Here is a 24,926-nt window from a genome sequence, read left to right as displayed (position 1 = left end):
AGCCCTGTCAGTGTACGAGTATCTTTGACATTGAAAAGCAGTTAGGATGAGTCAACGTTGGCAAAGCAAAGGTCTCAAGTTTGAGATCAGAGGTCAAACCCAAATACAGGTATGGAAGAAAACGGAAATGGATTCGAGACAAGAAGCATATGTAAGACATGCCAGCGTTCGGGGCCATTTGATCTTGGTAGGGAACATGCGGATGCGGAGGAATCGAAGACCCTGACTTTTTCACTGAGTGGCTCCGTAAGACGGTGGTGGAGCCTGAAAGACCGGCTGTCCGTACTTGGGCATCCACTCGCCGTTGCCCTGATATGTGACGGCCCCATTGAAGCGTTCTTCGGCCTTCATCTTCTTATAGATTAGCCAGACTGTGGATCGAAAGCAGCAAGAAGGTCAGGAATTGTGGTCAGATAATTCAACAATGCAGTAGCTCAAGGACGAGGTCGACTTACAGGCATGAATGTGTCCTGGGAGGTAGCTGTGACAACAAGAGCCAGAGGTGAACATCAGTTCACCGCAGCAAAGGCGAAAACGTCAGCTGATGGTCTACAAGGGCTCATTGTGAGTGAAAGGCTAGCCGTACTCACCCCAAGACCGTGAGAAGAATATTGATCATCAAGTCGCACGAGCACTATGATTGTAGGACAAGAGAAGGAGTGTAAGTTGGCTTGACGTCGTGATCTCTCTTCCTCTCCATGCCATCGGGCTTCTACTTACACCTGTGATGAAGGCCACTGCGGCTGGCGGGAAGATGAGAGCCACTGCAGGAAGTATAGTTTAGCGTCAGTAAATGATGGATAAGGTTTGTAAAGTCGGTATTGTGAGTACTAGCCAGTGATGCCGGTCGTATACTTTCAACTCACCCAGGATCAGAATAATATCGGCGCCGTCAGTCATTGTGTCGAGCAATTTCCAAGCCAGGGGTCTTGAATTCGAGTACCGTATTAAGGTAAAAATGTGGATGTCAAGGTGATATGTGAGCGGATGCTTGTGGTAAAGAATGTGGATGGGCTCTTCATCAGATCTTTAACCTTGAGCTGCGGAAACAAAGGCGGTGCATGCTCCTTGGAATCACTCCGCCGGCACATGCTTGCGTGCAGAAATGTGGAGGAATTCGCAGCTCCATCGGGGCTTTCATCGGTGATTTTCTCAGGATCGGCCTCCGTTTTTCTTCCCCACGTTTCCCTTCGCTTTAGCCATTTTGATTGCCGGACAAGAATGACCGGGCGACCGGCTCAACAGAATGGTTGCCCTCTTTGACATGATCCATGTGGTACTTCAACAGCATCCCTTTCCTCTCACTTCGGCAGTACTTCAGCTTCTACTGACCTACATTAAGGCTTGAACTTTGACGTCGATCACCTTGAGCCCCAAGAACTCGGACTGCCCTACCACGAACTGAAATTTGCACAACATTCGCCCAACCATTCCGAACACGTCTATCGTACAGCCGCTATCCAAAACGCTGCTTCGTCAAGCTAGTTCATCATGTCCACGCTAAAGCTAGTGATGCCCAAGGTGGGCTCCCATCTCATTCTGACAATCCCTGCTCGCCATGTCCTCCAGATGACTCTCAACCGGCCTAAGCAACTCAACGCCATGACAGATGCCATGGAGCAAGACATCTGCCGTGTCTTCGACTGGTTCGAGACCGAACCTTCACTGTGGGTCATCATTCTTGCCGGTAAAGGAAGAGCTTTTTGTGCTGGACAGGACCTCAAGGACTGGCTCAACAAGAATCAAACTTCCGAAACCGTGAGGCACGCTACTGGAGAGCCCATGCAGCCCGATGCCGAGGTCAATAAGTCCCTTGAGAGGCTCAAACGTGGCGGTTTTGGCGGCATGAGCACACGCAGAAGTGCCAAACCCATCATTGCAGCAGTCGACGGTATCTGCATGGGCGGTGGTACCGAAACAATCCTCAACTGCGATATGGTCGTCGCAAGCACTCGGTCCGTCATCGGCCTTCCCGAAGTGGCAAGAGGAGTGGTTGCTGCTATGGGTGGCATTCCTCGATTGACACAGCTCTGCGGTCATGTAAGTGCTCATCGCAACAGCTCAAGAAGCTGTCAGCCTCGACCATCGCTGACGCCATGCCATTTCTACATCCAACCTTTGATCATACTTTCGCTGTTATTTATGTAATCCTGTACTGTGATCGCCCGTCTTGTTTCCCAGCAACGTGCCTCGGAACTTCTCCTGCTCGGAAAGTCGATCAGCGCAAAGGAAGCTCACGACCGATACAATATGGTCAATCGTCTCGTCGAGGTGGCCAAATCCACTTCCGAGGTGCTAGGCCAAGCCGCTGTCGACCAGGCTGCTATTGAGCTTGCCGTTCAGCTGACTCAGAACAGCCCTGACAGCGTTCTGGTCACCAAATCTGCACTCGTCATGGCTCGCGATGCAACTGATGGCGACATTGACGCTTCGGCATGCAACAACATGCTCTCTGACAGGAGTCGACTCTTGTATGTCGGCAAGAACATTAATGAAGGTCTCGAAGCTTTCAAAGAAGTAAGTGTCACGACGCTGTCGTGCGGGCATCAATTGTGTCTTACCGCCCAACCTCTGCTAACTCAAATCTCTCCGTGTTTCCGTTCTGCTTTCGAATCAACACAGAAACGCAGCCCAAAATGGTTCAACCCAGTAGCTTGGCCAGCTTCTGCTACGGATCCGAGATCAAAACTCTGAGTGCACAGCTAGCGTCTTGCCAGGCTGCCATCTTGCGCTCATCAGACAGTGTATGGCAGCCAGTGTCCAATTTTTCAATGCCAAGCACCTTCAAGTTGTTGTCACTGCAACTTGCTGTGATTTGTTCGATGGTTTTGAGTCGCCCCGCAGCTGTTCAGAGATACGACGATGGGCATGTGAGCTTTTGTCGACAACTTGCACTGGACTCGCTCCTGGTCACACCAATTCTGCGTAGACAAAGGTCGAGATGATTCTGACTCAGCCATGGGAGTTAGCCAGCGCGACAAGTGGTATTCTATGTATGCACCAACGGGCAAGTACTTCTACTCCGGTGGCATAAGTAGGTCTTACATGGGAGTTAGGGTTACCTCAACTGTGGTCCTGGCACCACCACCAGTACCATCATACGACTGTCCAAGCATTACAAGCACTCGTGCGAAGACAGGCAAACTCATTCCATAGAGCAATCCAAGGACTCTGAACGTGCCACGCTACCTCTGGACGGAGTGTTCACAGCGGTTAGTCGAAATCCGCCGGAAGACAGTCTTCCAGCAAATCTCACTGAAATCGGTGGGAAGAAGCTCACTTGACAGATTTCACCGAAATCGGTCAGGACAAGCTTTTCCAACAGATATCGGGTTTCAGGCAGTTGAATTTAGGTACGCCGTTGATTCAAGAGGCCACGATCAGGCACTCTTTTTCAGTCAGTTGGGACTATGTATCTAGCTACTATTCCTCCTTGAAGGTGGTTACTAAACATGAGTATATATACACCTTAGCACTCAGCTATGTCTACTAGTTGAAGATTCATCGGCATCACAAGAGGGATGCACGAGGCACAGCCGAGACACCGAAGCACCGAACGCCCGCATAAGCGAGAAACACAATGAGGCATATGAAGGTTGTCATGGCAACAGCTCAGAGGCACCTCACAAAGTAGCAACATAGGGGTATGAAGGAAGTGACTCACTCTGGCTCAGATATGACCAAAGTGGCAATAAGATATATATATGCACTTGTCATTTTAGGTTCACACAAAAGAAATATAAGCATTACAAGAAGCATACAACTGTGGTAAAGGGAGTCTGATCATGACCCTGATAATGCCATATACTAATTGTTATCTTCAATTGATTAAGAGTCTGAAGAAGCTATCATCGAGCTAACCAATACACATTGCCAACCATGGTAGAAGACACCAAAACCCAGGTTGGCACCAGCACAAGGACCAAAGGAAGCAGGAAAGGCAAGACCACCCAGGTATGAGCCAACAATGATGCCACAAATGAGAATGAGCTGGAAGTCATCAACAATGAAACTGATGAAGATGCCAACTCCAACTCTGATTTCAATGATGGTGACAAGCAATATAACTTTCACACCCTAGCAAAGCTTCTTGAACCTGTGCCAAAGCTCACATCACACAGCTACTACAGCTGGAGCACCCATGTGAAGTCTTTCCTTCAATCCATGCCTCATGCAATGAAACACCTCAAGGGAACATATGACAAGAAGCACCCAAAATGGAGTCACTCTCTCAATGATGCCTTGATCAATGCTCTCCAAGGAACAATTGACACTACTGGAGAACACAATGTCAATTACCTTGTTCTAGACATAATCAAAGAGTATCTCACTTTCCATCAAGTGTGGAGAAAGATTGAAAATGGCCTAATGAACAAAGCCACCAAGATGTCTCACAGACTTGCACTCATCTCACAGCTCAGCAACATAAAGATGTTTCATTCAGATGCTAGAAAGTTAATCCAAGAGATCTGATCCATTCAAACTGAAAGCAGTCTCCTCAGAAAGCCATTTGCTGATGATACATTGTTCTCAGCCCTGCAGAAATGCACAATCTGGCATCCAGTGTATAAGGAGATGGTTGCCACCATTCAGCAAATCGATTTCAACACCCTTGCCACTGCACTAAGCATCCAACAGACCACCATTGAGAGTGTCCCCACACAAAAGATCGACCCCCAAAAGGCCAGCACTAGGGCCACCAGCAATGATGATCAAGACGAATGGGCTGGAGAGACCGAAGCCGACAACAGTGACATGAGCCCTGTCAGCGGTTGCGTGCCTGAAACCTGAGATCTGTGGTAGTATTGATACTATCACCGATTCTGTCGAGTTATGTGACAGTGCTAATGGTATTTCGATTCCTAGTGAAATATGCGACAGAGCCTTCTCTGTCACCTTTCTCGTTGGAATCTGTAGTTGTGTTATCGTTATGACAGATTTCAACTAACCACTGTGGACACTCCATCCAGAGGTAGCTCAGCATGATCAAACTACAATATGACTCTAAGTGAACTTGATCTTGACACCAATGGTCTGGTGTGAGTATGGATTGTTGATGCTGACATGAGTGTCCAGTGTGTCGACTAATGCTTGAAGTGATCCCTGGGCCACAGTGGACATCTGCCTTCAGTTCTATGGTTATCTGGACTGCTGGTTTGCTACGAACTGCCTTCAGACATCAGGAAACAGTGATACAACACATGCACTTCGATGAGGAGCAATCTGTTGATTACTACTATGCTGACTGTGAACTAATGATACTTATTTGTTTTGAAGTAATACTAGTTTGTTTGATGAGTAGAGTGGATGAGGATCCACTTGACCATTTGTGACAAGGAGGTAGGACTATATACCTCTTTGCAGTGTTGCCAGCGACACTGCTCCTGCTCCCTCTCTCCAGAGGGTACCCTCTTCATCGAGTACTGCACAGGGATCTCCAAGGAGGCACCTCCTCCATATCAAGCCTTGTCCCTCCTGTCTTTCCTGAGCTGTGTCGACTTCATTGACACTGCTCCTCCTCTTCATGTCCCTTTCGCTGGTGTCCTATACACAGATCTCCTTCCTTTGACCAGTGACAGTTCTCTTCTACTCCTGTCCTGTGGGCCCCTGAGTGGTAACTGACTGCATGTCACTGAGCTCGGTCCCTCTTGCATGTGAATTGCCATATGGACATCCTTACTACCAATCTCTGCAGAATCTGCCACACATTCTCGCTTGCTGCAGATTCTGGTGGGATTCATGATATCGACAATGCTCATGCGGATTTCGCTGTGGTCTGCCATAGAGCAGATTCTACTGCTGATCTCAGTGAACTCTGTCGCAACTCCTATGATCTACCCGATTCCACGATTCCTGCACTACCTTCATATGAACTTCGGTCTTTCCTCGTTCTGCGCACCCAGGCCCATGACAAGCCCTAAGAACACAGGCAGACCATGACAAATCCAATGCTGGATCTGCAAGTGACTGGGACATGGTATCAGTCAATGTGATGCCTCAGTCACCATTCCCAAAGACTCCCCCCTTGCTAAACCTAAATAGGAAGCATGGTGCTCCCTCACCCTCCCATTGAAATGGCAAGACCCCCCAAACACAAAAGAAACAGCTCATTGGATCTTGGACTCAGGGGTGAGTTATCATATGGTGAATGACTATAGCATGCTCATCCATCTGAGAACTTGCCAAAAGTGGATAATTACCACCAGAAGCAAGGTCTTGGAAGCAGCAGCTATAGGAGATGCAAGCATATCAACAGATTATGGGGAAATCTCCCTACAAAATGTATTATATGTGAAGCACCTTAATGTTAACCTTCTGTCAACAAATTCATTAATGGATGAAGGAGCACAAGTGATATTGGACACAACTGGCAGTCAAATTTTTCTAACAAACAGCATGACACTTAAGATTGCAAAGAATTGTGAGCAAGGACTTTTGGAGTTCCGAGGTGACACATGGCAAGAAAGTGCAATGGCCACATCAACACCATTGTTTGAAGGCATTGATGAGGAGTTCGAGCATATTGAGAATGAGCTGAAAGTTTCGAAGCAACAACTATGGCATGAGCATCTCGGACACCCAGGGAGGGATAAAGCTAAGGCAATCACGAGCAAGTTAAAAGATAAGCATACCATGGAATTGGATCCAAACACTGCTCTGACATGTGAGCAGTGCATATGATCCAAGAGCACAAGTGCTCGGATGGGGCAAGGTAGCAGCGAAAGAGCCATGGGGCCCCTGGATCTTATCCACATCAATCTGATCATAGACTCATCCCATGTGACAGAATACATGTGTACATTAGTGCTGGTCAATGACTATAGCAAGTATGTACATGTGCAGCCACTTTTGCAAAAGAGCCATGCATTTATGCAACTCAAGAGGATTGTTTCATTCCTAGAGACACAGATGAATAGGAAGCTAAAGGCAATCCAATCTGATCAAGGAACTGAATGGAAGAGCAATGAAGCATTAGAATGGTTGCTAGGAAAGGGCATAGAATGGCAAACTACCATGGGATACAATAGCAGGCAAAATGGATGAGTAGAGCAGATGAACATGAGCCTAGGTGAAAAGATGCAAATGCTACTGATGCAAAGGAGTCTACCAAAGAGGTTTTGGTCACACATGATACAAGCAGCAGCATTCAAGATCAACCTCACTCCCAGCATTGACAGAGAGTTCCCATACCAGCTCATGTTCAGGAGGTCACCAGAATGATTCATCTGCCTCATGTGCATATTTGGATGCCTAGCTTGGGTGAATGTTCTGAAAGCCAAGCGAAACAACAAGAAGTTGGACCAGCAAGCAGTTGCAGCCATATTCTTAGGGTACAGCTTGGAGAGAAAGGGATGGCTATTTTACAGCCCCAACTATACTCTGAACATCTTCTGGAGCAACTTGGCAAGATTCATGGAAATGCAGTGCTGGTCAGATCAAATGGAATGACAACCAATAAGCATCCAACCTCCACCAGTCCCAACTATTGAGGAGGACCTCGATGACCTGGGATACATGGAAGAGAATCTGTTTGATGAGAGGGAGCAAGAGCCCCTGGAGGAGTACATCAACATGGAGTTAGCCCTTGAAGAGGAGGAACTTGAAGGGCCACACATCAAAGACAAAGCCCCTAATGGAGGCCCAGAAGAAAGGGGGACAACAAAGGGGAGGGAGGAGTATGCACCAGTGCCACCCGAGGAGAGGGGTCCATGGCCAAACTGGAGGCTGGCCAGAAACATTCGCAATTCAGAGACCTGGGTAAAGAAGAGTTACTTCGGGCTGGCAGCAGCAAGGGCTAAGGAAGGAAAGAAGAATTTGGACCCAACCATCTGCAAGGCACTGGCCAGAGAGGACAGGAGGTTCTGGGAAGAAGCAATGTGCAAGGATCTGGATGGCCTGGAGGTGATGGGAACATGGGAAACAACTGACCTACCACGAGGCATGAACACAGTCAACACACGATGGGTGCTCAAGATCAAGATGTAAGCAGTCGCGTGCCAGAGACTTAGGTTTGGGGGTTATATTGAGTTTGATTGAGTAAGGTCTACTCGATATGTTTCACCTAAACGTAACCAAGTGTCACCACCTGGTAAGTCTTGCTGACCACCTTGAACACTCTGTTCAGAGGTTGCACAGCAGAAATGTTTATTCGTTGGTGAGTAGGTGGTACACCCTCTCCTACAGTACAAGTGTTCATAGTACTGTTGATAATGCTCTTGGACATCGTCTGGACCATGATATGCAAATTGCCTACAGAGGATGGGAGTTACTGGACTGCAGGTGTGAATCACTGCCTACAATAACCAACTGGACCACTGGTGTCAAGCAACACCACCTACAGCAAGGGACTGGACTGCAAGTGTTGAAGAACACTGCCTACAATAAGGAACTGGACCACTAGTGTTGAAGAACACCACCTACAGTTGTCAACTAACAGTGATACAACACACACATTGAGAGTCATTGCAAGAGCACTGCTATTGCAATGGTATGTAGCTAAGTAAGTAGTAATAAGTAAGTATAAATAAAAGAGTGGATGGGGATCCACTCATATGCTATGGTAGAATGAGAGTATTTATGCATTCAGTTGGCATAGCCCATGACACCTATCCTGCTCCTCTTGAGAGGCCTTTGTCCCCTGTTCAGCACTGTCTTGTCCTGCTGGCATCAATCCCATAGATACTGTGCTCCTACCATTTTCATGGTGTAAGGGTTATGCAACACTGCCCTCTCACCTTCATGCTCTCCTTCTCCCTGATGATGTGTGATGCCCCCTTTCGACACAGCTCCTTCTCGACTTTATCTTGTGAATCCTTTTAGCCACTTGTTGAACCTCATGACCAAACCCCTTGGTCATGTGGTCATGTTGGCACAGCTCCATCTCAACTTTGTCTTGTGAATCCCTTTAGTCACTTGTTGAACCTTGTGACCCAACCCCTTGGTCATGTGGTCATGTCAGCACAGCTCTGAGTACTTGCTTGTATGAGCCAACTAGTTGAGGCATGCTGATCCAACTGATCCTGACCAATCCCATGAGATTGATCTGGATTCCCAGAATTCAATTGATCTTGTAATTCATATGTGCTGCCAACCCAATTAATCTCGTTGATCCCCAATGGTTATTGGCTCTGATCGATCTGGTGCACCCTTCATATGTTGATCTTCTGTGCACCCTTCATATACTGCTCCGTTACACAACATTACCATGACTGCCGCTTGATCAATTGGCACACTCTCTTGCGCTGGCCAGCCGATCCTGTGACACAAGACTGACGCAAACCTGATCCCTACGAAGTACAAGGCAAGATTAGTAGCACGAGGATTCACTCAGAGGGAGGGCCTAGATTATGCAGAGATCTTCACACCAGTGGCACCCATCCAGGTGATAAGAGGAGTGCTGGCCATCGCAGTGGTATGAGATTGGGAGGTTGACTCAATTGACATCAAGCAGGCCTACCTCAATGCAAGCCTGCATCACAACATCTATCTAAAGCCACCAGTTGGGACCAGGGTACCACCAGGGAAGGTATTGAAGCTTGTAAAGGGACTCTATGGCCTAAAACAATCAGGCTGTGAATGGAATATCAAGCTGGACTCCCACCTACAAAGGATCAGTTTTCACTGCATGCCAAGTGCCCCATGCCTTTACTCAAGAGGGGCAGGCAGTCAACTCACAGTTATCACAGCATATGTGGATGACATGCTGATTGCATCGCCTTGCTGTAAGGAGGTTGACTGCACTAAGACCGAGATCATGGATAAATGGGGAACAGAGGATAATGGACCCGTAAAGGAGTTCCTAGGCATCAAAATTACTCGAGAAAGAAAGCAAGGTGTCATGGGCCTGAATGCGCAGGTAGCAGGAAGACCCGTTAGTTCATATGAAGGGAGCACAGGAATCAGGGGATCAGGCAGATCATAGGAGTTGCAGCAGAATTCGCTGAGATCTGCAGTAGAATCAGCTCTATGACAGATCTTGGTGCAATCAGTATGAGCAAGGATGATATCACAGATTCTGCCAAGATCAGTAGTAAGCATGATTGTAGGGCAGATTCTGTGGAGATCAGCAATAGGGATGTTCATACAATGTTTCACATGCAAGGAGGACCAAGCTCACATATGGGGAGGACCAAGCTTTGCCAAGATGGGGACCAAGCTCAGTGACATGCAGATGGTTACCACTCAGGGGCACACAAGATAGGAGTAAAGAGAACTGTCACTGATGGAAGGAGGAGGAGCAGTGTTGAAGGAGTCGACACAACTCAAGGAGGGCAGGAGCGATGAGCAAGCATGGTTTGAGGAGGAGGAGGAGCCTTATCAGGGGCCCTTGGATAGTACTTGACGAAGAAGGTACTCTCTGGAGAGAGGGCCAGAGCAGTGTCACTGGCGATGCTGTGAAGAGGTATATAACCATACCTTCTCATCACAAGTGGTCGAGTGGATCCCCATCCACTCTACACACCATAACTAGTATTACTTCAGAAGCATAAGTACTCATTAGTTCAGTCAGCATAGTAGTAATCGATAGATTGCTCCTCATTGTAGCATGTGTGTTGTATCACCACTCACTGACATCCAAAGGCAGTTCATAGTAAACCAGCAGTCTGGATTAGATAGAACTGAAGGCAGTCATCCACTGCAGTCCAGGGATCACCTCAAGCAATAGTCAACACACTGGACACTTGTGTCAATGCCACCAGTACCCACACTCACACCAGACCTTTGGTGTCATCATCAAGTTCACCCCCAAAGTATTGATATTGATCATGCCAAGCTACCTCTGGACAGAGTGTCCACAGCAGTCAGTCAAAATCTGCAATAGCATTACTACAACTACAGATTCGAGCAAGAAAAGTGATAGAGATGGCTCTATTGCATATTTCACCAAGAATTGTAATACCACTAGTGTTGTTGCATAACTTGACAGAATTGGTACTAGTATCGATACTACTACCGATCTCAGGTTTCAGGTGCGTGACCGCTGACACAAGGCAAGATCTGACTCAACCTAACCGCATATATCAAGGGCATGGTGGGTAAGTGGCTAGAAAGATCAAGCGAAAGAAGCTGGATTCCAATGCAGAGTGTAGCAGGAATTGCCAGAGGAGGCAAATGCACCCCAGATCAAGCCAAGCAATACCAAGAGTTGGTGGGGCAACTCTTATGGGTATCTAATACAGTAAGGCCAGATATCTCATTTGCAGTTGGAACCTTGGCATGATATATGTCAGAACCAATTGATAGCACATGGAAGGCTGCAATACACCTACTGAAGTACCTAAACCAGACAAGCAATTATCACCTGGATTTAGGAGGAATGCATAGGAATCATGCAGACCAACCAGTAGTTACATATACTGACACAAATTGGGCCTCTGACCCTATGAATGGACATAGGAGTATGTCTGGGGCAATCACATATGTGTATGGATGCCCAGTCAGCTGGAAATCACATGTACAGAAATGTGTAGCACTATTGGCAGTAGAGGCAGAGCTGGTTGCTGCATCCAAAGCAGCAAGGGAAGTGCATTTCTTCTCATACCTACTCAGAGACCTAGGAGTAGTTGGAGTCAAGCCAATATTGTGCACTGACAGTCAAGGATGCATACAGGTCAGTAAGGACCCAGCCAAACACTGGAAACTCAAGCACATCAACACCAGATATTACTTCATTAGGGATCATGTACAAGACAGTGATATATTGATCGAGTTTGTTGGAATGGCCAACAATGTGGCTGACATTCTCACAAAGCCCCTCAAAGGGCTTGGCATGACAAAGGTATCAAGAATGATAGGATTGGATATGCCATTGAGGAGGGGAGTTGAAGATACACTGGCATCACCAAAGTGTGATGTGTTAAATCAGAATACTCAGGATCAGGGAATTGGGAAGACACCAAGTGACAAGGAAGATAAGATAGATGCAAAGCTAGTGGGGGCTTATGCATCCTATGCATGAGGATTGACACCATGGTATGCAGGGGGTATGTTGATATGACAACACTTATGAAAAGGAGATACATGGTGTCATGGGCCTGAATTCTCAAGAAGCAGGAGGGTCACTGGTTCATATGGAAGGAGCACAGGTATTGGAGATCTAGTCGATACCAGTAGAGAGCATGGTTGTAGTGCAGTCTCCATGGAGACCATGGACTCCTACAGACTCACATGCAAAGGAGCACTGAGCCATATGTGAGGAAGGCCAGGCACAGCCACAAGGAGGACCAAGCTCAAGGAGCAGGCACAGCCACAAAGGGGACCAAGCTCAAAGAGCATGCAGATGGTTACCACTCAGGGGCTCGAGAGACAAGAGTCAAAGGAACTGTCACCAGTCAAAGGAGAAGGAGCAGTGTATAGGTAACCAGCAAGCAGGTCCTGAGGAGGAGGAGCAGTGTCGAAGGAGTCGATAGCTCAAGGAGGACAGGAGTGGTGCTAGAGGGGCCCCCTGTACAAGTACTCGATGAAGAAGGTACTCTCTGGAGAGAGAGCAGGAGCAGCATTGCTGGCGATGCTGTGAAGAGGTATATAACCATACTTTCTCATCATCAAAGGTCAAGTGGATCCTCATCCACTCTACACACATCATAACTAGTTATCACTTCAGCATAAGTATATATTAGTTCCAGTCAGCATAGTAGCAATCTATCAAGGTTGCTCCTCCTTGTAGTGCATGTGTTGTATCACCACTACCTGATGTCCGAAGGCAGTTCATAGCAAACCAGCAGTCTGGATTAAGATAGAACTGAAGGCAGTAGTCCACTGCAGTCTGGGGATCACTCCAAGCATCAGTCAACACACTGGACACTTGTGTTGATGCCACCAACCTTATCACCAACACCATCAATCTCATTATCATCAAGACTCACCAACCTTATCACCAACACCATCAACCTCATCATCATCAACACTCACACCAGACCTTGGTGTCATCATAACCTACATATTGATATTGATCATGATGAGCTACCCCTGAATGGAGTGTCCACAGAGGTCAGCCAAAACCTACAATAGTATATACAATGAACACCACCTGCTGTCATTGCGCAACTTGATAGTCGCTGAGCAACTAGCTCATCGAGACCAATACTGAGACAATAGCTGTCAACAGTTTGATAGTCACCAAGTATCTTGACAGACTGACCTGGGTTTCAGGCACGAGACCCCTGACACATGGCACATGGGCATGACTCGAAGAAGTAAGCATAGTCAGGTGCCAAGGCATATATATATGCTCCTGTTTAGTCGTCACCTCCTCATGAAATCTAAAGCCTTTTGTGTAGTTTCACCTGATAGAGAGAGCACCTGATTGTGGCCTCACGAGCGGTGTATCTAAATTCAACTCTCACTTGTGCGACCACGTGAGTCAAGCTGGGATGCGAGGTCAGGATTTTTCGACTGGTCCAGCAAATCCAGAGTCCAAGTCACACACCTGCGGCATGACAGGTCTCAGAAACGAAGCTAAATCATATACGCCAAAAGAGACTACAGTTGAAGTCATTCGTCAGTGCGTTGGAGTTGAGGCGTCTTGTTGATGATGATGGTAAGAGACAGAGAGCGAGAGAGCGAGGAGTCTATATATATACAAAAGAAGAGCGGCAGAGAGCCGCATTGACTGCAGAACATAACAAAGCATTTGCCTTGAGTAGGTTGTGACACATGTGGTCTGTGCTAAGATGTTCAGGCCTTTTACTCGGCCGTAAGCACTACCTTCACTGTCTCTATGCTTTGTGTGGCTTTATCTACTTCAACTCCCCCCCTCAACAGCATATGTACCCTGTTCATTATGCTGTTGTTTCAAGGTGTGACCTCCGTTCTTCAACACTGTCGCATAGCTCGGGGACCCCATTTCGTACACTGCTGCTGGTATTTGCAGGTGTAGCCCAGATCTTGCTTGCTGCATTGCCTGTCTCCCAATGGGCTTTGTGAGTACGTCTGCCAAGTTTCTTGTGGTGTCTACGTACTTGATCTGCACCCTTCCCTCTTGGACATTGTTACGGACGAAGTGATACTTGGTGTCGATGTGCTTAAGCTTCCAGTGCTGTGCTGGGTCCTTACTAACCTGTATGCAACCAGTGTTGTCCGAGTAGACCATCGGTGTGTCTGTGGCAATGCCAATTGAGCATAGCAGCTGCTTGAGGAAGAGCACCTCACGTGTTGCTTCTGTGGCTGCAATGAACTCTGCCTCAACAGCGGACAATGACATGCATTTTTGTGTCGCTGACTTCCAGGCTACTGGATTCCCATACACTAACGCCACTGACCCCGATGTGCTCCTTCTCTGTATGGTGGCATCGCTTGCCCAGTTTGCATTGCTGTGTGCAACCAGTGGCTCTTGCGACTCACTTGCTCTATAAACCAATCCAACCTGCCTTGTGCTTTCGAGGTAGCGTAAGACCCTTTGTGCTGCTTGATAATGCTCCTGTGATGGTTCACGCATGTGCCTAGCAAGAACACCCACGGTGAGACTAAGGTCGGGCCGGGTGCTGTTGGCAACCCAGAGCAGCTTGCCAACAATCACCGGATACTCCCTCTGTTGTGCTGCACTTGCAATAAGGGTTCCCTCCGGTATGCTCTGCATTGGAACCATGGTCGGCTTCGTACGTTTGTCCAGGTGCTTTGCCAGCACTTGGTCAATGTACCCTGACTGACCAATCGTCATGGTGTGCATCGCACGGTCTCGACTGTTTTTGATGCCCAAGAAGTGAGAGACCTCACCGCTATCTTCCATCTTCCATCTCTGACCAATCTGCTTCTTAACCTTTAGGACCGTTTCCAGCCGTGGTGCTATGACTAATGTATCATCGATGTAGATAACCACAATGGCCATATCTTCACCCTGTCCCTTGGTGTAGATGCAGGGAGTGCACTCTACCTGGAAGAATCCCATGTGTCGCAAAGACCTGTCGAACTCCTGATTCCATTCTCGCCCAGACTGCTTTAGGCCATATAGACCCTTGACTACCTTGTACACCTTGCTGGGTGCTACTCCTGATCCTTCTGGCAGCTTCATGTAGATTGCTTCCTTTAATGTGGAGTTCAAGTAAGCCATAGTGATGTCCAGAGCATGTACCTCCCAGTTGTTCTGCACCGCTAGTGCTAAGATGGCTCTGATCACTCCGAGGGGTGCTACTGGAGAGAAGGTTTCTTGGTAGTCGATCCCCTCTCTCTGTGTGAAGCCCCTTGCGACCAGTTGCGCCTTGTGCTTAACAGGTACACCATCAGCGTCAAGCTTCAGCCGAAGCACAACCTTAGAGTCCACAAGTGGTACTCCTGGTGGTTGGTGCACCACCTCCCAAGTCCCCATTGCCTCAAGTCCTTCTAGCTCCTTTCATATTGCCTCCTTCCAGAGCTGGGCGTCCTCACCATTCATTGCTTCCCCAAGCATTGGGTCCAGGTTCAGTATTGCTGTGTTGGCGGCGCCTACTGTGCTGTCTACGGCTGGTAGGAGATCCTCTACTGCGGCCTCTGATTTGGTCTCCTCTTCCACTGTGGCTGGTGTGACACCCTCCTCCTCGACCTCCGCAGTCACCACGGGCCTGACTGCCTCTTGTTGGCGATCACTCCATCCCTTGTCCTCATGGAACGTTGCTGAGTTGCTCCATTGAATTGACGCAGGCTGGTCCGGGTTGCAAAACTTCCATGCTTTGTGTTCGTTGTCATACCCAATCATGATGGCTGGCTTTGCTCTAGCCCCGTACTTGCCCTGCTGGTCCTTCTGTTGAATATGAACCCATGCCAAGCATCCGAAGACTTGCAGCTGCTGGGCCAGCTTGTGCGCGGTGGTTCCATAAAAGGCCTCGTGGGGAATGGTTTTGGTGGCTGACGGGGTAAGGTTCATCACGTGTGCTGCTGCTGTGATTGCATACGGCCACAACTCTCTGGGGCAAGCTCGACCAATCAGCATCGAGCGCATCTTTTCTTGGACCGACCTGATTGCTCTCTCCGCCCGTCCATTTTGGACGCTGATCCCTGGGACGCTCTTTTGCCACTTGAAACCCTCTTGTGTTTGCCAGTCTTCAGCTGCTATGCTGCACCATTCTCCTCCATTGTCGCTGCGGAGTGTTTTGAGTTTCCTGTCCGTTGCCCGTTCCATCCTGGCTATCCACCTTCTCAGCGCCATGAGTGTGGCGCTCTTTGTGCAGAGTGGTTCCATGTAGATCAGAGAGGAGAAGTCGTCCACAGCAACTAGTGCGTAGTGGTAGTTGGCATGTCCTTTGAAATCTGTCATCAGGTCTACGTGTACCAGCTCTAATGGTGCCTCCATTCTTTCCGACTCTGATTGGCCCATCCGTGCTCGAGTCTGTTTTCCTTGACTGCACGCATTACAGTGCTTCGACTCATGTTCCATTTTCTCATCGGTACCTAGGTAATGGGCCCGGATTTGTCTCGTTTTGTCTCGTCCTGGGTGTCCGAACCTCTCATGCCATAGGTAGCTGTCTCGATGCTTCATGTCCTTATTGCCCTCCGGGGCATTATCTAGTTTTCCTGTGTTCTGGTTGTCCGCTGGGACATCATCTCGTGTTTCCTCCAGTTCCAAAGCCAGTGCTTGCCCTTGCACTTTGAAGTGACCCTGTCTTCTGTCCCTTTTGAATTGTACTTGGGTACCATCATTCTGCTTTATGGTAGTTCCAAATTCGTCAAAGATTACTCGTGCACCATTCTCGATCAAGCCTTGTACAGACAATAAATTAGCATTCAGTTTCGGTACATAAAGCACATCCAATAGTTGGATGGTGGCCTCACCGACCCGAAGGGAGGCATCTCCTATAGCCTTCACCTGAAGCTTTTCGTCCCCAGCTGTACTGATTTGGCCGACCTTGTTCGTCGAGGTGAGCAGCATTCTCTCATCATTTACCATATGATGGGTTGCACCTGAATCGATGATCCAGGTGTCGCATGCTGATCGCTCGCCCCTGTCGACTGCTAGAAAGGTGCACCCAAGTTCCTAGTGGTTCACCTCTTGTGTCGTATGAGCAACAGGTTCGCTTGTGCCTGGTGCGTTCGTGCAATTTCGAGCAATGTGATTCGGTTCTCCACAAGCGTAGCACTTTGGAGGGGCCAAGGGATTGCGAGGGTCGCGCCTGCCCCTGGGTCTTTGCCCCACCTGGTTGGCACTCCCCTGTTCCGCGCTTGTGGCGACCCTTGCTGCTCCTCTAATGCGGCCAGTGATCTCACCATCCTGCTGTTTCTTGGCAAGTGCGTGGTAGGCTTCGTCATACTTACAGTCTGGTCTGGCCGTCTTCAGTGCATCGACAGTGTTGGCATAGAACCAATCTTGAGCCGTGCAGCGATAGAGAGTTGATTTCTTGAGGTCCTCGTCGAAATGCTTTCCGAGGCGTGCCGCATCGTTCCAGATCGAATCAAGTTCCTTGCCTAGCCTGACAATGTCTCGATTGTGCAAGTGCACTGTGTGGATACGATCCTGCAGTCCTGCTCGCTTTACAGCGTCGTTTAGTGTTAGTGCCTTCTTGAGTTTGGCATAGAGTGTGCTGCCAAGTTGAACTTCTTCATCCACCCCTCTGATGGTATAGGTGTCGATGTGGCTATCCGGGCTGTTATCGCAGCAGGCGTGGATGAGGCCCACGAGTGCCTTGTCTAGGTCTTCATCGTATTCCTCGCTCCCAGGTACAACAGTACCATACAGGATTTCCTTCGCGTTGTGCACTCTCTGGAGGCAGTCGATAAAGGTGGGTTCCCAGGTGTGCCAATTGCTATCGCTGAGCTTCTTGATGTGAGCAATGGAGCTCGATACATCCTTGGGGATCTTTTCGGTCTCCCTGCGTGGAGCTTGGTTGCTAATGTTGACCAGACCCATGGCCCATACTATTGCTTCCTCTGCCAATAGTGCTGGGTTCGCCAGCTGGAGGATCCTGACTACCTGCATGAGCCATCCTTCCTCCTGTCCATTTCCTGTTGTTTGATCATCATCCCCCCTTCCCGTCTGTCCTGCTCTTGTCGATGGCAGCATTGCGTTGAGTTTCAGACTCTTAATCAGTTGAAGTCATTCGTCAGTGCATTGGAGTTGAGGCATCTTGTTGATGATGATGGTAAGAGACAGAGAGCGAGAGAGCGAGGAGTCTATATATATACAAAAGAAGAGCGGCAGAGAGCTGCATTGACTGCAGAACATAACAAAGCATTTGCCTTGAGTAGGTTGTGACACATGTGGTCCGTGCTAAGATGTTCAGGCCTTTTACTCGGCCGTAAGCACTACCTTCACTGTCTCTACGCTTTGTGTGGCTTTATCTACTTCAACTACTACTCCTCTTGATTGGCCGTTATTTTCGACGCCTGCTTTGGCGAATCAACTGCCTGCCATGTGTCGTGACTGGCATCAGTCTTCGCATGAGCCAATCCCAGCAAAGCACGCAGGCACGAGAATGGAAGCGTGAGGCCGAACGCATCGAAGATTCGGAATCGTGCACCGTTGGTTTGCTGGCGTTAGCATGCAAGCTTAGGCTGGTTTTCTTCTTCAATCTCTGATTCACTCTGCAGGAACGGTTATTGAAGAAGAACGTGCGGCAAATGGTGGTGAACGCAAGTATCGATTGCGATGGATCAAATAAGACTAGATACAGGATGATGATCAATAAATCTATATCTTTCAGCGTTCTGTACATGCGTGTATGATACTGAGACGTGCTGCCTATGAACGATGTTGAAACCCAACGGGGCAACTATCTCGGGTATTGGATAGCCGGTATCCCGATGCTTGTCACGATAATCGACCTGGGACAACATGCTGCATATCCGAGTGAGCGTAACCCTAACCCACTGAATACGGTAGCCCGACTTCGGTAAAGAGTAGTGTTTCTACATTCCTGACCAAGAGCGGGACTAAATCCATGTTATAAGAGGCTAAGGGCAGAGGAAAAAACCTCGGTCCGCGGTCCGTGTTGAGCATTAACTATCAACGTGCGTGATCTATACACACAGTTACTGTTCGATCGTGGCAACACTATTGGCGTTGACTTCTATGGGACATGGGCAGTTTGAATCGAAATAAAGGTCAGTCATTTCAAAGGTTGTCGTCTTTCTTTGAAGCTCCGCTTGAGTTGCTGCTGTTACGACCCAGCCCAAAGTGTTTTTCCCTTCACATGCAGGTCCGGTTGTAATTCAAGACAAGTTATCGCAAAACTCTGAGTCCAGTGGATTTGCCGAGGAAATATCAGAAAGCGTGCTTGAAGGCTCTCTACCGCTCTGATCTGCCACCCCGCATTTCTGGCTACAATCTTCTCCGCACGAGTCCGTTGACCGTGTCGACAGCCACTGCCGGACATAACCAAGGGGCGCCATAAGGCTCTGTCTCATCTGGGTCAAGCCCCTACGTGTGAAGAGACAGGAGGAGCCTGCATAGTCTGCTTGCGGAACCGTATTTCGTTTCGCTCGCTGCGTGGAATCAATGCTAATAACAACAGCCATCCAGAATGGCGAGGCGAATGTGCGAGATCGGCACAGGCAAGGAGGGAATTCGAGAATTTTGAGTTAAAATTCGACGCGTGCGTCTCATTTCGCCAACTGATTTCTAGACCCGCGTATCTTTCTCATTCTCACGAGTCCCCTTTGATTCTCATTTCTCTCAAATACCTTTGTTCCTCCGTTTCACCAAAACTCGACAACGTACTCCATTTATGGTTACAACATTCTCATGCAACCGCATCCCCTTTGTACTCGACGATTCTCTCTTGTCCTGAAAGGACATCCCCTTCAAGCCGTACATGATAGATTCACTCAACTTAGCCATATTCTCACACACACTCGGCAGACAAATCATCTATATATACGCACTATATTTCATGTATTTACTCATCTAAAATCATTGACTCAGTTACTCTCGAATAGATACTGCCTGATCCCTTAACAGATTAAGAGTCTGAGTGCTCTAAATCGACAAAGGCAAAAAAAGCCAACCGCAACCACGCCGCTCCCGACTAAACGACAGCAACTCGATACCTCAAGAATACCAAAACCAACGAAGACTCCCCGACCTCGACAAACGATAACTAGGAAAGACCGAATCGAACTACTCCCCAAAGCAAAACGAAAGATGAACCCGACCGACTCAAGACCGCCCTCCAGAGGCGAAGAAGACAATGAAAACGAACCGAACCTACCACCTGCCATCGATACCAACCTGCCCCCCCAGATGATTATTGGACCAGAGACACCTTCTCTTTGGAACCCCGAAGATGTTACTAGCCCCGTCCAATTCAACCAAATCACCGAAGAAGAAATTGAAAACATGGATCGAAGGACTATGCGAGGTATGCTCATGGCTATGAGCCGCCAAGTCCACAAACCCAACGAATACAAAAGACCCTCGAAGCGTGATGACTTCTTGGGACTACTCAGATGGTTCTCGACTACCATCGGAGTAGCCCCAAAGCTCAACGTCAAGAACTGGCATGTTTGGAACCCATTATTCCTAGACGCTATTGACACTTGGAGCGAAGCTCTCCGACACCTCCAAGGAAAAGTCAAACCTGGCGACGAGAAATTCGACAGAATCCTTGATGGGCGACTCAAGATGATTCTGATTGGAGTCTGCGAAATCGAAGGACCGAACAACCTGAACTACATCCTGGCTAGACCCAAGGATTCTACGCCATGGACTTTCCACGAGCTCTATGAGCAAATCAAAACCAACCTCCTCAAGAACGACGATCTAGACCAAGCCACTATACTTCGAGACGCTGGCCGCCTTCGAATGTACAACAATGATGTTCGGAAACTCATTGAAGACATTCGAAATCACTGGGCCAAAGCCGACACGATGGGACATCCCTTGCCCCAGTTGATGAAAATACAAACATTAATCAACTCAGCTAGATACAATGCATCTTATGCGACATATATCAATACCCTCGAATGCATGGGCAACACCCATGACTTTGATCGAGTTGCTGCTGCACTACTCAAATGCCAGGAACAGATGCAAATGAAGCCAATCCATCGAGTTGCTGCCCCCGGAACGGCATCCAGCAGCATCAGGGTGGTCGAAAGTTCACAGACTGAAGATTACCCTGAAAGCTACTGGAATGGCAAGGCTGGACCCAACGGAGAGGCCCCAAAATGCTACAACTGCTTCGACACCGGACACATCGCCAAGAAATGCCCCAAACCTCGCCGACCCCGTACCTACCCAAATGACCAAACCAGTTCAACCCCTGCCTAGGAAATTTGGTGCACCATCCCTTCAGCTTATCGAGTCTCACTTGAATCGACCAACATCCAAGATTGGATAGTCGACTCAGGTGCAACCGATCACGTCGCCTGCAATAAATCAATGTTCTCTTCCTTCACCCCCTGCCTAGGATACGTGAATACTGCTGGAGACCGCAAGCTTTGAATTAAAGCCAAAGGAGAGATAGAATTAATGTTGGATGGAATTAAAGTAGTTCTTCATGATGTACTTTATGTTCCAGAAGCCAACAGTAATTTAATCTCTGTCCATACGCTGCTGAAAGATGGTGCACGAGTGACCTTCAACCTAACCAAAGCCATTATCACCTGGCCGAACAAATCAAAAACAACTGCCTCGTTTAACCCCAGACGCAAACAATGGGAAATACATAGAAATCAAACCTCTGCTCTTCTCACAAATATTGACGAAATAATCAAAGATCTACCCGAACATTTCGACGCCATAGCACCCCCAAGAAATCCGGACAAAAGGCCGCAAGCAAAATGGCACGAACGACTTGGACACCCTGGGCGAAATAAAAGCTCCATAATTAAGAAATTATATGGAATAAATGCCGAACCCAATCACTCCCTTACATGCCACGACTGCCTAGCTACCAAATCTACCAAAGCGAGAATGGGCAAAGGCGATGGAACCATTTCTAGTCACCCACTAGAACTAGTCCACGTCGACCTCTCGACCCATTTTTCAGAACAAACCGAATTCACCTGCGTGCTGGTAGCAATCGACGATGCTTCCAGTTTCACTTATGTGAAACCCTTACGCAAGAAGTCCGACGCACTCCATGTCCTTCAAGAATGGATCAAATATGCCGAGATTCAAACTGGACGACAATTGAAAACCATACGCTCTGATAATGGAGGAGAATGGTGCTCAAACGTCGCCATGCATTGGCAAAATGAAACTGGCTTCAGGTGGCAGAAATCATCAGTCTATACCAGCAAACAAAATGGCAAGGCCGAAAGAACCATACGCACGATCCGAAACATCATGAGTTCAATGTTGCACACCCACCGACTCCCCCAAACATTCTGGCCATACGCAATCGAAGCTGCAGCATACACGAAGAACTTGCTACCAAATGTCAAAGATCAAATCCCTTATCAGGTCTTCTACAACAAAGATCCCAGAAAACCATTCAGACTACTTAGAACTTTTGGCTGCCTAGCATGGGTAAATATACCCAAGGTAAAAAGGAAGAAACTCGAGGACTCAGCAATCCCAGCTATCTTTGTAGGATATGATGAGGAGCATAAAGGTTGGAAACTTTTATCTCCCAACCACAATCCCAGCGTATTCTGGAGCAACTCAGTAAGATTCCTGGAAGATCAATGCTGGGAAGATAGGACCGACGCAATGCCAATTAAAGAAACGGATGCCATTTTCTATGACAACACTGCCGACATTGAAGATCTCTCATACTCAGAAGAGGATGAATTCGACGAAGAACTCTCCCAACCCCTGGACGACATTTACCACCCCCCTTCAGAAGAGGATCTGATGCTCGAGGGGGACCCTTTTTCACCCAACCTATCACCAGAAGACTCAGAGCCCTCTGAAATATCGACAACACCAACAGGACAAGCCTCAGACGGAACAACAAATTTCGAGCACCGACCCTCTCGTGAAGTTTCACCCATGCCGGACCCAAAGACTCTCTCCAGACAGGTTAGCGAGCAATACTTGGATTCGAATGAAACACTAAGGAAATACCAAAACTATTTCAATCAATTCCATAGTGCATGGGAATCGCGACCCTGGATGCACCCGACCACAATTGCAATACTACTCCGAAAATGCCCAAAGCGTTGGCCAGACGACGAAACCATACGAAACTTCCAAGAAAGTTTGAGGGAACGTGGCCTATTGGTTGACCTACCAAACCCGATATACCAGGCCGAAGCGCAACTGTTATCACCAGTACTCCAACCAACAGTCAAGCAAGCTCTAAGCAGTAAAAACCAAGCCCATTGGAAAGAGGCAATCAAAGCAGAAATGGATGGACTCGAAAGGATGAACATTTGGAAAATAGTGGACAGACCTCCGAACACAAATCTAGTCGACTCTAAACTAGTTTTGACCATAAAGACTGACGCAAACATGATACCAATCAAGTATAAAGCACGATTCTGTGCCAGAGGATTTTCCCAAAGACCTGGCGTAGACTACGATGAAATATTTGCTCCAGTCGTCCCACAAGATGCTATCCGCACAATCCTCACTATCGCAGCCCGGGAGGATTGGGAATTAGATTCCATCGACGTCACCCAAGCATATCTCAACGCTGATCTGCACCACGAAGTCTTTCTCAAACCTCCCGAAGGAGCCGACATCCCAAAAGGCAAAGTTTATAAATTGATCAAAGGACTATATGGACTGAAACAATCTGGCCGAGAGTGGAATTTAGAATTAGATGCCCACCTCCGATCCATGGGTTTCCTTAGTCTCCCTTGCGCACCATGTGTTTATCTCAGGGGGACTGGCGAAACAAAAGTGATCATCGCTGTTTACGTCGACGACATGCTCATCACGGGGCCAAAACGGAGCCTAATTGATACTATCAAAAGGTCAATTACCGACAAATGGAAAATAACGGACAACGGACCAGCCAAGGAATTCCTCAAAATTAAAATTACTCGCAACCGCCAATTGCGAATAATTAGCCTTGATCAGTGAGCATATATTAAAGGAATTATCGAAGAATGGCTACCAGGTGGAGAAAAATCACGAAGCCCAATGGACATATCTCCACCTATCATGCCACCCAACTACACACCCCCAGCAGATGTCAAACAACAGTACCCGTCATTAGTTGGCAAACTAATGTGGGTCTCAAATACTGTCAGACCAGATATTTGCTTTGCAGTGAATACCCTTGCTCGACATATATCTAGGCCCTCCCCCGAAGCGATGCAAGCAGCCCTCAAGATTGTCAAGTATCTAAATCAAACTAAAGACGAGATTCTTACCCTGGGAAATGATAAAGCCAACACCCCCCCAATCGTAACATACACAGATGCAAACTGGGCCTCCGACCCAAATACCGACCGACGCAGCACCTCCAGATCCGTCACCCTAATATTCGGAAGCTTGGTAGGATGGAAATCTCATGTTCAAAAATGTGTATCCCTATCAGCTGTCGAAGCCGAATTTGTAGCAGCATCCGAAGCCTCTCGAGAGGCACTTTTCTATAGATATCTCCTACGAGGCCTGGGTATAGGAGATTTCGTACCCAAGATCCTAACAGACAACACTGGGTGTATACAAGTAGGACGAGACCCAGTTAATCATGCCAAACTTAAGCATATCGACACTAGATACCATTTCCTTCGTTTCTCAGTCCAAGAGAAGGAAGTAGATATCGGATATGTCAAAACCCTTGATAATGTTGCAGACTTCTTGACTAAGCCAGTAAGCCGACACCTAATGACTACTGCACGTCAGCGATTAGGCTTCACTTGCCAAAGCCCCGCTTGTTCAGATGGCGAGGGGGACAGTTAAAATTCGACGCGTGCGTCTCATTTCGCCAACTGATTTCTAGACCCGCGTATCTTTCTCATTCTCACGAGTCCCCTTTGATTCTCATTTCTCTCAAATACCTTTGTTCCTCCGTTTCACCAAAACTCGACAACGTACTCCATTTATGGTTACAACATTCTCATGCAACCGCATCCCCTTTGTACTCGACGATTCTCTCTTGTCCTGAAAGGACATCCCCTTC

General features: G+C 47.9%; 4 protein-coding genes across 4 annotated transcripts; 2 read left to right on the top strand and 2 right to left on the bottom strand.

Moving 5' to 3' along the window:
- Positions 1-231: 231 nt before the first annotated feature.
- Positions 232-900, bottom strand: UHO2_03095 (uncharacterized protein; the record flags this gene model as incomplete). The annotated part of the gene is made up of 5 exons (XM_041558011.1): positions 232-371; positions 456-481; positions 591-634; positions 721-764; positions 867-900. The coding sequence occupies 5 exons, from the start codon at positions 898-900 to the stop codon at positions 232-234; spliced, it is 288 nt and encodes a 95-aa protein (XP_041413945.1).
- A 591-nt stretch (positions 901-1,491) lies between these two features.
- UHO2_03094 (uncharacterized protein) lies at positions 1,492-2,694 on the top strand (the record flags this gene model as incomplete). The annotated part of the gene is made up of 3 exons (XM_041558010.1): positions 1,492-2,040; positions 2,182-2,517; positions 2,623-2,694. The coding sequence occupies 3 exons, from the start codon at positions 1,492-1,494 to the stop codon at positions 2,692-2,694; spliced, it is 957 nt and encodes a 318-aa protein (XP_041413944.1).
- Positions 2,695-13,744: 11,050 nt separating this feature from the next.
- UHO2_03093 (uncharacterized protein) lies at positions 13,745-17,968 on the bottom strand (the record flags this gene model as incomplete). Its single annotated transcript, XM_041558009.1, has 4 exons — positions 13,745-15,270; positions 15,364-16,671; positions 16,744-16,923; positions 17,224-17,968. The coding sequence occupies 4 exons, from the start codon at positions 17,966-17,968 to the stop codon at positions 13,745-13,747; spliced, it is 3,759 nt and encodes a 1,252-aa protein (XP_041413943.1).
- Positions 17,969-20,047: 2,079 nt separating this feature from the next.
- UHO2_03092 (uncharacterized protein) lies at positions 20,048-21,175 on the top strand (the record flags this gene model as incomplete). Its single annotated transcript, XM_041558008.1, has 1 exon — positions 20,048-21,175. The coding sequence occupies one exon, from the start codon at positions 20,048-20,050 to the stop codon at positions 21,173-21,175; it is 1,128 nt and encodes a 375-aa protein (XP_041413942.1).
- Between the last annotated feature and the right edge of the window lie 3,751 nt (positions 21,176-24,926).

This window comes from Ustilago hordei (genome assembly GCF_900519145.1).
Source record: "Ustilago hordei strain Uho2 genome assembly, contig: UHO2_contig_05, whole genome shotgun sequence".
In the NCBI taxonomy this organism is placed as follows: Eukaryota; Fungi; Basidiomycota; class Ustilaginomycetes; order Ustilaginales; family Ustilaginaceae; genus Ustilago; species Ustilago hordei.
The sequence above is the reverse complement of the archived record's forward strand: the minus strand, read 5'-3'. Positions and strand labels throughout refer to the sequence as shown.